At 51.3% G+C, this 14,536-nt stretch overlaps 1 protein-coding gene across 1 annotated transcript in view; it reads right to left on the bottom strand.

Moving 5' to 3' along the window:
• PI4KA (phosphatidylinositol 4-kinase alpha) overlaps positions 1 to 14,536 on the bottom strand; it is a 139,022-nt gene that overhangs the window by 37,426 nt on the left and 87,060 nt on the right. The window contains exons 20-25 of the mRNA XM_062182106.1: positions 11,596 to 11,704; positions 9,517 to 9,653; positions 9,298 to 9,431; positions 6,265 to 6,347; positions 256 to 326; positions 50 to 174 (exon numbers count right to left, since the gene is read on the bottom strand). Coding sequence (XP_062038090.1) covers positions 50 to 174; positions 256 to 326; positions 6,265 to 6,347; positions 9,298 to 9,431; positions 9,517 to 9,653; positions 11,596 to 11,704 — 659 coding nt within the window. The remainder of the gene's footprint in view (positions 1 to 49; positions 175 to 255; positions 327 to 6,264; positions 6,348 to 9,297; positions 9,432 to 9,516; positions 9,654 to 11,595; positions 11,705 to 14,536) is intronic.

Raw genomic sequence — 14,536 nt, 5'->3', positions numbered from 1 at the left:
ACACACACACACGCGCGCGCGCTCCACGTGAGCAGGAACATGAACTCACTTATCCACCAGGCCAGACAGGTATTTGTCCGCCACCCTCCTGATCCTCTTGTGAATGTGGTTGAAGTTCACCAGCAGGAACTGCGCGTGCCGCTCCAGTTCCTCCTCATTCTCCTTGGTCTTTGCCTGGAGATTCAGAAGAGACAGGTGCGCCGGCGCCCTTTGAGGGCCCCAGAGGACACACGCTCACACTCCGGGGAAGCTTACTTTGTCCGCCATCATGTTCAGGAAGGCATCGAATACTTTGTCTGCCACGGCAATCACACACTGCATCATTCCTGGAACGAGAAGGTTTCCACGGATCAGGCGCAGCAACACAAAGGGTCTGAGCTTGGCTATTTGCAAGTGTTTTCTTTTGAATGATTTTACAGTTCAGAGCTGTCGAAGATGGCCAGGTTCCTGCAGACCCTTCTCTGGCTTCCCCAGATGTTAACATAGGCTGCAACCAAGGCTGCGTTTGCCAAAACTTTAGGCTCCACCTGCATTTTCCCAGTTCTCCCAATCATTTTCCTCTCTGTTCGAGGAGCCAATTCAGGATGCCCAGCCTCTGCTGGTTCCTTGCTCGCCCTTGTCTTTTGCCACCTCGACACTTCTGAATACAGGGCTTTTTAGAATTCCTCAATTCAATCGTCTGGTGCTCAGATCTGGGGAGAGCAGCACTGTGGCCCTTCTTGTCACATCCTATCAAGGTACATGCCATCAGCATCTCCTCTCATGGCTGGGTCAACCTTGGTCGCCTGCTTTCAGGGATAACTTTCCCTTTCTATTCTCAGCTCTTTAGAAGCCAGTCACTGGGTCCAGCCCACACGTAGCACCAAGGGATTCAGTGCTAGTCCCTGAAGAGAACTTGTGGATGAGAGTTACAAGTCCCACAGCAACTGCCCAGCACTTGGGTAAGACACTGGAGGGCGTGCAGAGATGTTGTTCCTCTTTAAAGTCCTGCTCACCAGCAGCCATCAGCGGGTTCTCCTGCAGGGTGCTGGCCACCCCAGGCTTCCCTATTTTCCTCATCCTATAGAAAGGAGAAACTTACAGGAATTCTTGGGTTTGTCCTTCCTTCTCTAACTCTTGTTCAATGATCTAATATGGATTTGTATGGACTTGTGGAATTTTGCCGCAGAATTTTCAACACCAGCTACATTTCAAGTCATTGTGTTGGGGCACTGGGGAGTTTTCAATTAGCAGCAATTGTGCCTTGGATGCATCTCATTGGTTATGATACTGCCACTGGGCAAAGCTTGACTCGTGGGTATGTTATTCATCAGGTTATGATCGATACTATCATTATTTTGTTTGCTCACATCATTCCAGCTTTGGGGTTGGCTCCTGTGGCCTCTGACACTCCCCACGCCTTTTCTGCCCCTTCTCCTTTCTTAGCACATACTTACTTTCTGGCACGACAAAGGACCCCAGGCTCATCTTATATTTCCCTTGTTCCAGCCCTCCCTGAAACAAGCCATTTCTCCAAAGAGCCCCAGTTCCTATGCTGGAGACTGGCATTTAGAAACCAAGGTCTGAGCACCAGGCGTGTTCGCTGTCACAGAAGCATGAGCAACAGCCTTTGGCCTAGAGGTTAAGACACTGTGGCTGGGTCACCCGTAGTCCATGCTGGAGTGCTTGGGTTCGAGTTCCAGCTCCACCCCTGAAGCCAGTGTCCTGCTAACGTGCACCCTGAAAGGAAGCAGTGATGGCTCAAGTGGTTGGGCCCCTGCCACTCATTTGGGAAACCTGGATTGAGTTCCTGGCCCTTGGCTTTAGTCTGGTCCTGGCTATTACAGGCACTAGGGGAATGAATGGGAGCACTGTTTCTTAAAAAACAAAAACAAAAATCACAAAAAGCAACAGAACACCCTGAGAGTGATAGCCCAGAAGCAAGCATCTTAAGATACACCAATTCATACCCCACAATGCTGTGCTCTACCCAGTGTCTTTCCTTTTTTTAAAAAATTTTATTTATTTAATGTTCACAAGAATCAGAGATGGACCATGCTGAAGCTGGGAGCCTTGTACTTGCTCGGACCCAGGTACTTGGGCCATCTTCTGTTGCCTCCCATGGTGCACATTAGCAGGAAGCTGAATTGGAGACAGAGGAGCCAGGACTTAAACCAGGCGCTTGGACAGGGGACAAGGGTGCCCCGAGCAGCAACTTAACTGCTATGCCAAAGGCCTACCCCACTTGCAGTGTCTTTAACTAGGATGGCTAAATAACAGGGCTGTCTTCTGTAACAGCAGAGACTAGGCATGACTACCAGCACTGTATCCCTGGGCCCAGCTCAGAGCCTGAGACATAAAAAGGTATTCACAGCTGTTTGTTACAAGGCTGACTGGGTCCTAACACAGCAGTCAGCAGTCTGAAAAGTGTGCCCCAGACAGAGGCCTAAGGGTAGACACAGGCTTTTTTTTTTTTTTTTTTTTAAGATTTATTTATTTTATTTGAAAGTCAGAGTTACACAGAGAGAGAAGGAGAGGCAGAGAGAGAGAGAGAGAGAGAGAGAGAGAGGTCTTCTAACTGCTGGTTCTCTCCCCAGTTGGCTGCAACGGCTGGAGCTGCACCAATCCTAAGTCAGGAGCCAGGAGCTTCTTCCGGGTCTCCCATGCAGTTACAGGGGTCCAAGGACTTGGGCTGTCTTCTATTGCATTCCCAGGTCATAGCAGAGAGCTGGATGGGAAGTGGAGCAGCCGGGACTTGAACCGGCACCTATATGGGATGCTGGTACTGCAGGTGGCGGTTTTACTGGCTACACCATAGTGCCGGCCCCAAGAGGCTGCTTTCTTAAGAGGGTGGCTGGGGTGGGTGAAATTTTAAGGATATATATTATAAAATTTTTCCATATAGTTCTTAGGAAACTAAAACTGTATGTTCCCTAATTTAAAATAATCAGCGCTGGATGCCAATCACTGTCACGCAGTGGCACCTAAGGTTGGCTCTGGACTCACTGTGTACTAACTAGACGGCTGGCAGGTGAGCGGCTCCTGCCCTCACACCCCCACGCAGCCAGCAACATGTGGAGGCAGAGTTCACTCCTGCGCAGAAGAGGCAGGGGCTGCTACACTTTCATAGGCCACCTCCTGGGTCAGTCCTGAAAACGCGTGAGTAACAGAGGTCTCCTTCCTACCTCCCTCGTCTTGGGAGAGAAGAGGAAGGGAACAAACCCCAGAGCTGCATGTGTGCTGGCTTAACTCAAGTGCCACACTCAGAACAAAAACAAACAAACAAACAACTGGAGCATGAAGTGCCGGTGGAGTGCGCCTTTCCCAGCGCAGCTTCACTTCCTCCGAAGACACAGTAACAGGAGGGCGGGTGAGACGCCAGCGTCTGCAGGGCTCTCATTCCACCCACAGATGTTCCCTTGGAGGCTGGCAGAATGTGCCAGGTCCTTAGGTCCCTTAGGGATTGGCAGCTTCACATTTTATTATTTCTTTTCCTTCTCACTCTCCCTGCTGGAGCCAAAGCATCTCAGGGTGAGCCAACTGTCTGGCACAACCAGCTGCAAATGGGGGTGGGGTGGGGACGGACAGCGCCTCCTCTCCACCCCAAGGAGGGTGTGTGAGAGCCTCGGAGCGGGAGGCTGCTTCTGGGGTGTTCTCTGCCCTTCCTTCCATAGAAACGGCCACTCTGGCTCACTCCAATCCTTCCAGCAGAGGGAACTTCTAAAGCCCTCACCTCCTTCTTCCCGGCCAAGCCCACTGGTCCCCAGCTGCAGAAATAAATCCAAACACCTCCTTTCCTGGCTGGGGTGCAGCAGTGCGAAGGGCTCTGTGAAGGGCTTTTTGGATCAAAGTCTTATGTGAAACAGCATCTCAAGAGTCCCTAGAGTGGCTTTTTAAAACACATTTTCTTCAAGCATTGATTTTTCAACCCAGGGGAAAAAACAGTATCCAAAGTACCTGGCGATAACTCCACCACTACAAGAACAAACTGACAGATTCATCAATGTGCCAACAGCTTCAGGCATGAAAAAGAAGGACTTCTGGCATCAACTACTCACTAGTAGTTGTACTTAATTGATACTAAATTTGTTCACGTTAAGACTTTATTAATCAGGGCCGGCGCTGTGGTGTAGCGGATAAGCTGCCGCCTGCAGAGCCGGCATCCCATATGGGCATCGGTTTGAGTCCCAGGTGCTCCTCTTCTGATCCAGCTCTCTGCTGTGGCCTGGGAAAGCAGTAGAAGATGGCCCAAGTCCTTGGACCCCTGCACCTGCGTGAGAGACCTGGAAGAAGCTCCTGGCTTTGGATCGGCTCAGCTCCAGCTGTTGTGGCCAATTGGGGAATGAAAAAGCGATAGAAGACCTCTCTCTCTGCCTCTCCTTCTCTCTGTGTGTAACTCTGACTTTCAAATAAATAAAATAATTCTTTAAAAAAAGAATGTATTAATCATTATTCCTCAAAAATTGTGTCTATACTGTTAATCAAAAATTTGTGGATTCTACCCAATTCCATTGCATATTTAAACATGATCACAAAAACTAATCAAATTACTGTAAGCATTTAATTAAACCAGGTTTAATATTTCAACATCTCAATTTGTTTAAAACCTTATGAATTAGACATATTAGTCTCCTTAAACTAAAATTGGTCAAAAAGTGTTTGTATCACTCATTTAACTTTTTTCTTTGCTGTATCTATCCATTTCACTATCTCTTCTTCTTAGGCTAAACTTTTCCAAAACTCTAGTGTTAGTCTTTTGAAACGCTTAAAAACTGAGGTACAACTTGCACATGTGGCAATCCACAAACTCCTGGGTTTAATCTGAGGACACGAAACAACTGTATTCACCCATTTAGGCACCACCCAGACGAGGTGCAGAACATTTCCATCCCTCTGCCGACTGTGTGTCCCCGGCCAGTGTCTGGTGCCTTCCCAGAGTTCCTGTCACTTCTCTGTCCTCTGGGTGGGGACCGCTGACAGCCGAGGCCCTCTGTGCAGGCAGCTGCAGCTAAGACTTGCGTTTCATCAGAGCTCCACGTCCTGACGTGTTCCCCGCAACGACACAGGGCCTGGCCTGCTGCCTGGTGGCCCTGAGTGGGTTCTCTCCCTACTCTGCAGGGCTCCTGGGGTGTGCAGACGCTCACGATGAGGGCTGAGCTCACTGCCAGCTCTCCGTGGAAGCTTCAGTGCGCAGAGCATCTTTCACTGGCTATTCTGTGCAACTGGATGCCCACTGGACACCCTTTCTGCCTGGTCACTGAGGCCAACGGTAACAGTCCCCTGTTGCTGGTGCTGGAACTTTATTTAGACCGTGTGGCTCTTTCCTGGTGTCTTCTCTCTTCCCAGCTTATTAAAAAGAGAAACAGCTACATGTCCCCACTTCACAAAGACTTAATGGAAGAAACAAACATCATGTGTGTATAGTTAGCTCTCCACTCTGCATCCCTGGATGCAACCAACTGTAGGCCGAAAATATTTGGGGAAAAAAATTATGCCTATACTGAACATGCACAGACTTTCATGTCATTATTCTTTTAATAATATGGTATAACAATTATTTACATAGTACCACATTAGGTTATTAGAAGCAATCTGGAGATGATCAAAGAATATGGCAGGATATATGCAGATCATATGCAAACACTTTGCCATTTTATAAGGGACATGCGCATGGTGGTTTTCGGTATCAACGGAGTCCTGGTACCAGACCTCCAAAGATACCAGGGGATGCCTGCGTTCTTTTTGTAATTACAACCATCTTCTGTTTTTTGTTAAGTTTTGCTTATTCTGGAGTACCATTATGAATTCATACTTTCTAGGATAAATTTCTTTCAAATAAGTAAAGTATTAAGAACGTCTTACTTATGTTCACAGTAAGCTAATCTGTCCACCAAGGGTTCCTTTAAATTGGTCCCCCTGGTCCTCCCAGCCTGCTCCTGACATATACAAAGCAGGGAGTGCTCTGCCAACAGCGAGGTCCTCCAAGTCCAACAATGTGAGTGGCCCTGCAGGACAGCACTGGGGCCCAAGTCTGGGTGCTAGTGCACACTCGAGCATGGGTGGTGGGCTGCTTCTGCTTGGGCCCCTCACAGCAGTGGCAGGGCTGGAAAAAAGGTCATTTTTAAGCTCATATGCTTCATACTGATCTTTTCAATGCACACAACTGCCTAATGTATATAACTACCTAAACTATTTTCTCCAAGCAGACAAAAAGCATGAAGCAGCATTCCTTTTCATCCCATGAAAGCGCAATTGATTATGCAAATACCATAATAATAAGCTTACCCGATTTGTCTTTCTGAATAGCTTTATCCTCAAAGTAGCAGAACATTACCTGGAAGCGGTCAGGATCTGTTGAACGCAGTACCCTAACAAGGAGAACAGTTTTAAACTAAATTGTGAAAAACCCAGGCCCTCCCTGTCACCTATCCGATACTGCCCAGTTCCTGCTGGGGCTGCAGGAACACAGGTCTCCATCAATTTACAGGAGCACACTCCCACGTGAACACTGCAGGGTAAGGGTGACATGCACCATTGAGCACAACCCCCCCCCCCCCTTTTGACAGGCAGAGTGGACAGTGAGAGAGAGACAGACAGAGAGAAAGGTCTTCCTTTACCGTTGGTTCACCCCCAAAGTAGCCGCTACGGCCGGTGTGTTGCAGCCGGTGCACTACGCTGATTCGTCTGGAAGAGGAGCAGCCGGGACAGAATCCGGTGCCCCAACTGGGACTAGAACCCGGTGTGCTGGCGCCGCAGACGGAGGATTAGTCTAGTGAGCCGCGGCGCTGGCCAAATTCCCTTATTTTCAACCAGCAACCCTACCACAAGGATATACCTTAAGGGTTATATCCTCAAATGGCTGCAAAAGCCAAGTCCGGGCCAGGAGCCAGAAACTCCATCCGGGCTCCCATGTGTGTGGCAGGGCCACAGGCACTGAGGCCATCATGTGCCGACTTCCTAGGTGCTAAAGGAAGCAGCTGAATCAGAGAAGTAGAGCAGCTGGGGCCTGAACCAGCACTCTGATATGGGATGCTGGTGACACAAGCTACAGCTTAAACCCACTGCACCACAACGCTGGCCCCTGACATTATTACTTTTACAGGAAAAAATACCTTTAATCTGAGGGAGAAAAGGAAAGAAATGAGTGTACTTTGGTTCAACCACGGCTCCCCTACCATTGACCTCCATGCAGCTTTTCAAGAGTTAAGCCTCAGGGCCGGTGCTGTGGCACAGCAGGTTAACACCCTGGCCTGAGGCACCGGCATCCCATATGGGCGATGGTTCAAGTCCCGGCTGCTCCTCTTCCAATCCAGCTCTCTCTATGGCCTGGGTTAGCAGTAGAAGATGGCCCAAGTCCTTGGGCTCCTGCACCTGCGTGTGAGACCTGGAAGAAGCTCCTGGCTCCTGGCTTTGGATCGGCACAGCTCCAGCCATTGTGGCCAACTGGGGAATGAACCAGCGGGTGTAAGACTCTCTCTCTCTCTCCCTCTCCTCTTTCTGTGTAACTCTTTCAAATAAATAAATAAATCTTAAAAAAAAAAAAAAAAAGAGTTACGCCTCACTGGGGTAGGCCAGGTGGCAGGAAGCACGTGCCTCCTCGAGTGCTCATGTTTACACGGCTTGACTTCCCACGTTTTCCACTTGGTGGTTTTAAAGCTCTCCTAGTGACCAGGGGCTGGGGAAGCTGAGCCGGGTTCTCGCCCGAGGCTTTGGAGTTGTCTCTCCACACTAGGACACGGCTCTCAGGGAGCTGGCAGGCAGCCCAGGCCGGGGCAGGGATCACATAGCTGCCTGTGGGCTGGCCTCTTAGCATCCTCGTCTGCCAGTTACCTCGGAATCTGTCCCAAGAACCTGAGACCAGCACTCAGGGGCACTGGCTGCCATGGAGAGGCTGCAGCCAGGCCTGCCTTGGAGCACATGGGCTTGAGGGGGTCTGGAGACATCTCTTCAGCCATCCACACTAGGGCTAGAACTATGGCTTTGTTCTGTTTTGTTCTGGCTTGTTTTTCTTTGAAAACATACTCTTAGCAAAAAAAAAAAAAAAAAAAAGAGTATAAGGGGCTACATTAATATGCTACAGAGGATGGTGGTGAGCTCAATGACTTCTTTTCCCTTGTACTAATAATGGAAGTTTTTGTGCAATGTTCCCAAATGACTTTTATAGCTGAGAATTTAGAAAAAAATTTTATAATGAAAATAGAAAAGAAAGTCAAAATTCTCTAGGTTCTGTGGGGCTCTGGGGAGAATGAGTAATTAGTTTTCAAATTATGCTCTGCCCTCTGGCTGCTGAGAGGAGCAAAGGGGACTGGGGGGGGGGGGGGGGCTGCACTCCCACTCAACCAAAACACCTTTATCTTTTTTACATTCAAGTAAGCTACTTCTTACCAGAGTGTTTCATGGCACCAAAGAAAGGTTAAAAAAACGTTTTCCAAAAATATCTCCTTTTAAGAACTTACATTGTTCTTTCTCAAATCACTTGGAAAAGAAATTATCATGTGGTTTATTGCAGCCTTCCTGTGACAAACAAGCTAGGTGTAATGTGACCGTCACAGGATGGCAGGAAAGCATCGCTCTGTTAAGCTATCATATTTGGGCACAGTCCTAGGGTGCCTCAGCCCTCCCACAGTGGGTCTGCGGGACCCATGCTGGCCAACTCCAGGCAGCTGGGCTGTGGGCTGCTTTCTCCAGTCTTCACTTAGGACAGGCTGCAGGGCACAGTGCTCAGGAGACTGCCTGCCTGGGCTTCAACCCACATCAGGGATTAACCCTTGAGCAGTTACGGCCTAGTATCTCCATCTCCTTGTCTGTAGGAGTATGTAACAGCGCCACCTCACAGACTGCTGGAGGACGAGTGCATCAATACGGTGACTCAGCACAACGCTGGTGCAGCCTGAGCACTCAGTCCACGCCAGCTCCCGACGTTACTGTGGCGGCAATCAGACTTGCTAGGATGGCCGCGCTCACAGGGGCACCCTCAGCGTTAGGCCACCTGCAGGACGCTGAGGATGCCAGCCTCCCTCATCGCACCTGCTGATGTACTCAACTATGGACCAGCTCAGTGAGAGCTGGCTCCTCAGCAGGGCCCTTGTCCAATCAGGGATCGGGGACTGAGCTTGTGGCTGTGACTGCTCCCGTGAGAGAGGGGGTGGTGAAGTTCAGACACCGGGATGTGTTGTCAACGTGCTGTTTGGCACTCAGGAAGGAGGGTGCTTTGCACTTGTGTGGAAGGGTAGTAGAAACAAGTGCCACGGCTAGAAGGACGTCAGAGAGGAACACCTGCTCCGGTGTGGATGGGCATGGAGGTGCGGGCTGGCGTACCTCATGTACTCCAGCCGGTACACAGACAGGAGATAGGTGGACATAGCGAAGTCCAGCTTGCTGATGAGGGCGGACACTTCAGGAGCGGGGTCCAGCAGGTTGATGATGGTGCTGCGGAGCTCGCTCAGCTCAGCCTGCGGGGAGACAGGACGATGACAGAGCCGCCAGAGCATTCCACACCACGGCGGCCCCGCGCGCAGACAAGAGGAGAAGCCGTACGGGGGTGACCGTGTCGTTCTTCATGGCTGAGTTGTACTGCAGCACGGACCGCAGCGGCTCCTTGCTGGGGAAGGTGAGCAGGGGGGACTTGGTGGCTATCTCACAGACGCCCTCGTACCACTCTTCTGGCCAGAGTCCTGTGAGAGAGCGAATGCAAACGGAGACAGTTGCCATGGCTGGGCAGCACTGCGGTGGGGCACATGCTGACTACTTCTAGAGGTGTGGCTCCGTTGAGGCAACTATCCCAAAACAGGGCACAGAAATGCGGCTGGGAGAAGGCATCTGGCCCAGCGGTTAGATCCACCGTCCCACGCTGGAGTGCCTGGGTTCATCCTCAGCTCCAGCTTCTGGCCAATGTGGACTCAGGGGCGCAGCAGACGAAGGCTCAGGTAATCGAGTCCCCATCACCGACCTGGGAGGCCTGGACTGAGTTCCCGGCTCCCGGCTCTGGTCCTAGCCTAGTCCCTGGCCGCCATTGTGGACAACTGGGGAGTGAGCCAGAGGAAGAGAGCTCTTGCTGTCTCTTTATTTACTTATTTATTTAAAAGCTTTTATTTATTCTAGAGACACAGATAGAGAAGGAGACAGAGAGAGAGAGAGAGAGAGAGAGTTCTTCTATCTGCTGATTACTCCCCAAATGGTTCCAACAACCAGAGCCAGGCCAGGCCAAAGCCAGAAGCCAGGAGACTCATTCACGTCTCCCTCGTGGGTGCAGGGGCCCAAGGACTTGGGCCATCCTCCACTGCCTTCTCAGGCCATAGCAGAGAGCTGGATTGGAAGTGCAGCAGCTGGGACTTGAACTGGAGCCCATATGGGATGCCGGCACTGTGGGTTGTGGCATAACCCACTGCACCACAGTACTAGCAGCTATTTACTTATTTTTAATTAAAGATTTATTTACTTATTCAAAAAGAAGAGCAATGGAGAGAGAGGGGAGAAAGAGAGAGAGACAGGTGTCTTCCATCTGCTGGCTCACTCCTCAAATAGCTGCAACAGCCAGGTCTTGGTCAAGCTAAGCCAGGAACTCCGTCCTGGTTTCCTCCCTGGGTATCAGGGGCCCAACCACCTGGGCCATCTGGATTGGAAGAGGAGTAGTCAGACTTGAACTGTTGCTCTGATGTGGGATGCCTGCATAGCAAGCAGCCATTTAACTGGCCATGTCCCAATACCAGCCCCTCAGATCTTTTTTTTTTTAAGATTTATTTATTTGAAATTCAGAGTTACACGCACATACACACACACACACACACAGAGAGAGAGAGAGAGAGAGAGAGAGAGGTCTTCCATCCACTGGATCACTCCCCAGTTGGCCACAACATCCGGAGCTGTGCTAATCTGAAGCCAGGAGCCAGGAACTTCTTCTGGGTCTCCCAAATGGGTGCAGGGGCCCAAGGACTTGAGCCATCTTCTGCTGCTTTCCCAGGCCATAGCAGAGAGCTGGATGGGAAGTGGAACAGCCAGGACTCAAACTGCCACCCACATGAGATACCGACACTGCAGGCGGCGGCTTTACCTGCTATGCCGCAGTGCTGGCCCCCTCAAATACATTTTTAAAAATGTAAAACTTAGGGCCGGCGCCGTGGCTCACTAGGCTAATCCTCCGCCTTGCGGCGCCGGCACACCGGGTTCTAGTCCCGGTTTGGGAACCGATCCTGTCCGGTTGCCCCGCTTCCAGGCCAGCTCTCTGCTATGGCCCAGGAAGGCAGTGGAGGATGGCCCAAGTCCTTGGGCCCTGCACCCCATGGGAGACCAGGATAAGCACCTGGCTCCTGCCATCGGATCAGCGCGGTGCGCCGGCCGCAGCACGCTACCGTGGCGGCCATTGGAGGGTGAACCAATGGCAAAAAGAAGACCTTTCTCTCTGTCTCTCTCTCTCACTGTCCACTCTGCCTGTCAAAAAAAAAAAGTAAAACTTAGCTACCTTGGGCAGCTTTTCCCTCCCCCATGTGGTATTCTCAGTACCCTAAGCTCCATCTGGGAAGTATGTTTGCAGCTGCATTTGGTCTCATTCGCTGCTCATGGTCACGATGAGGGAGACCTGCCTGCCTCTGTTTCCACTGGAGAGGGATCGCCCCCTACCTGACCCTTCCACAGCGAACCCCATCAGGACGGAGTAGAGCCAGAAGTCCCGGAAGAGCTTCTGTAACCGAGGTTTGGCTTCCTTGATGGGCGGCAACCGTCGAGTGAGCTGAGGCAGAGGGAAGAGAAGAAAGCAGGTTATCTGCTCACACACCTTAACACCTGTCGGTGTAGACTACCCCAGACTTGTCTCCAAGACCTTTCCCGGAGACTCGCGCAGTCAGACTGGGTGGGAAAAGGCACACTGAGCAGCGACAGATGCGCATCGATAACATTGCCAATCCAAGGTTTGTTTGTTCTCCATTCAGCCATGCACCGAGTTCCTACCGTGCACCCAGCACTGTGCAAGGGAGGTGAAGAGCTGCACCCTGCACTGCCAGGGCTTTCTATGCAGTGTGGAGGCAGGGACGACACAATCACAGCACAGGGCAGACTTCTCGGAGAAGGTGCCGTGGGCCTCAACTGACAGGCGAATGAGGTAAGTCACTGATGAGGGGCATCGAGTGTGAAGTCACGGCTGCAGAGCGCAGGAAGCACTTGGGAAAAGGCGATGGACAGGGGCTGGTACTCAGAGGGGGGGTGCGATCAGGGCCCAGAGATCGACCGTGAGAAACCTTGTGGGCTAAGAAGCGGTTTTCAAATCTTGATTTTTTAGGGGTATAACTTCTTCCAACAGTATCTTAGGCAAAGTCCGTCCCTGGCACGTACAACAGGCAGAGGCGGAGCTGCTTGGCAGCAGGTGTGAAGTGCTGATGCTTCGCGGTTCTGCTCCCCTTGGTATCCGGCCGCGAGGCGAGCCCAGGAGAGTCACCTACAACGGCGAAATCTGTGTACCACACCCAGCTGGGCAGGTCAGTCCTCACAGACCCCCAGCAGAGGTCAAGCCTCTGTACAGCGACCATCCGCCTGCAGGGAGGGGCTTTGTGATCCAAGCACAGGATGGGCCAGGCCTGGCCAGGGACGCAGAGGTGGACCGATGACCATGCTCGTGGAGGGCACGTTCACACTTAGCTGTAGAACTACGAATGGGCGCATGCCTTCCTGAAAGCAATGTGGCAATATTCATCAAAAATCATAAATGTCCCCAACCTGTTTCACCCAAAATCTCATCTATAGGAATCTATCCAAAAATATTCATTGATTTGGGCACAAAAATGTTGTAGCATTTGTTTTTAACACTGAAACAAATGGAAAAACACTAAATGTCTACCCAAAGGGGGAATTTAAGTAAGTTACAGTATATTAACAATCATCTTTTCCAAGACTATCTAGTATACAGGTAGAATCCACAATATTTCAGGTGAAAAAATGCCAGATGTAGGCCGGCGCCGTGGCTCAATAGGCTAATCCTCTGCCTGCAGCACCAGCACCCTGGGTTCTAATCCCGGTCGGGGCGCCAGATTCTGTCCCGGTTGCTCCTCTTCCAGGCCAGCTCTCTGCTGTGGCCCAGGAGTGCAGTGGAGGATGGCCCAGGTCCTTGGGCCCTGCACCCGCATGGAGACTGGGAGGAAGTACCTGGCTCCTGGCTTCGGATTAGTGCGGTGTGCTGGCCGCAGTGTGCCGGCCGCAGCGGCCATTGTGGGGTGAACCAACAGAAAAGGAAGACCTTTCTCTCTGTCTCTCTCTCACACTGTCCACTCTGCCTGTCAAAAATAAAAATGCCAGATGTATAAATATGATGTAGATTTAAAAAGAATATGGTTGGGGCCGGTGCTGTGGCTTAACAGGCTAATCCTCTGCCTTGCGGCGCCAGTACACTGGGTTCTAGTCCCGGTCGGGGCGCTGGATTCTATCCCAGTTGCCCCTCTTCCAGGCCAGCTCTCTGCTATGGCCCGGGAAGGCAGAGGAGGATGGCCCAAGTCCTTGGGCCCTGCACCCGCATGGGAGACCAGGAGAAGCGCCTGGCTCCTGGTTTCGGATCAGCACGATGCGTCGGCCGCAGCGGCCATTGGAGGGTGAACCAACGGCAAAAAGGAAGACCTTTCTCTCTGTCTCTCTCTCACTCTCCACTCTGCCTGTCCAAAAAAAAAAAAAAAATATATATATATATGGTCTGAATAGATATGCATAGAACAAAGATGGGGGAAAATAGCTATGTATTATTAGTTATTTTTATCTTTAACTTTTATCTTTAACTTTATATTTCCTAAAGTTCTGCTGTGACTGTGTGCCTCTACAAGCAAGAGAAGACCCAGATGCTGTTCAGGGCTCAGCAGCCTGTGCAGGAGAGGGTGTGGTCTTTGTTTAAGGGTAACAGGGTGCTGTGTCCTTGGGGAGAGGGGACCAAAACCTGGGGGTGCAGGGTGAACTCTGGGAAGGCACCGAGATGGGCTGGGGGAGAGGGCAGCAGCGGATAGAAACACCACAGTGCAGGAAGCCCAGAGCTGCACAGGACATTGGCCACAAAAAGGACAGCTGCCTGGGATGAGGCTCCAAATGATGGTCTGGGAGAGACGGGGTTTCCAGACCGCAGAATTGAAGGCGTATGAGCCTAAGAGGTTCTGGTATCTTAGAGAACTTGCCTATGGGGTTATGGAGAAAGTCAGGCTTCCAGAAGGCTTCACTCTCTGTGGAAACAGAGGCTCCAGGTGTCTAGGAAGCCCACTGTGTTTTTTCTTTTTTCTTTAACAGGCAGAGTGGACAGTGAGAGAGAGACAGAGAGAAAGGTCTTCCTTTGCCGTTGGTTCACCCTCCAATGGCCGCCGCGGTAGCGCGCTGCGGCCGGCGCACCGCGCTGATCCGATGGCAGGAGCCAGGTGCTTCTCCTGGTCTCCCATGGGGTGCAGGGCCCAAGCACTTGGGCCATCCTCCACTGCACTCCCTGGCCACAGCAGAGAGCTGGCCTGGAAGAGGGGCAACCGGGACAGGATCGGTGCCCCGACCGGAACTAGAACCCGGTGTGCCAGCGCCGCAAGGCAGAGGATTAGCCTAGTGAGCCGCG

Source organism: Lepus europaeus, chromosome 23, assembly GCF_033115175.1.
Source record: "Lepus europaeus isolate LE1 chromosome 23, mLepTim1.pri, whole genome shotgun sequence".
NCBI lineage: Eukaryota > Metazoa > Chordata > Mammalia > Lagomorpha > Leporidae > Lepus > Lepus europaeus.
This window is presented reverse-complemented; position numbering and strand designations above follow the sequence as displayed.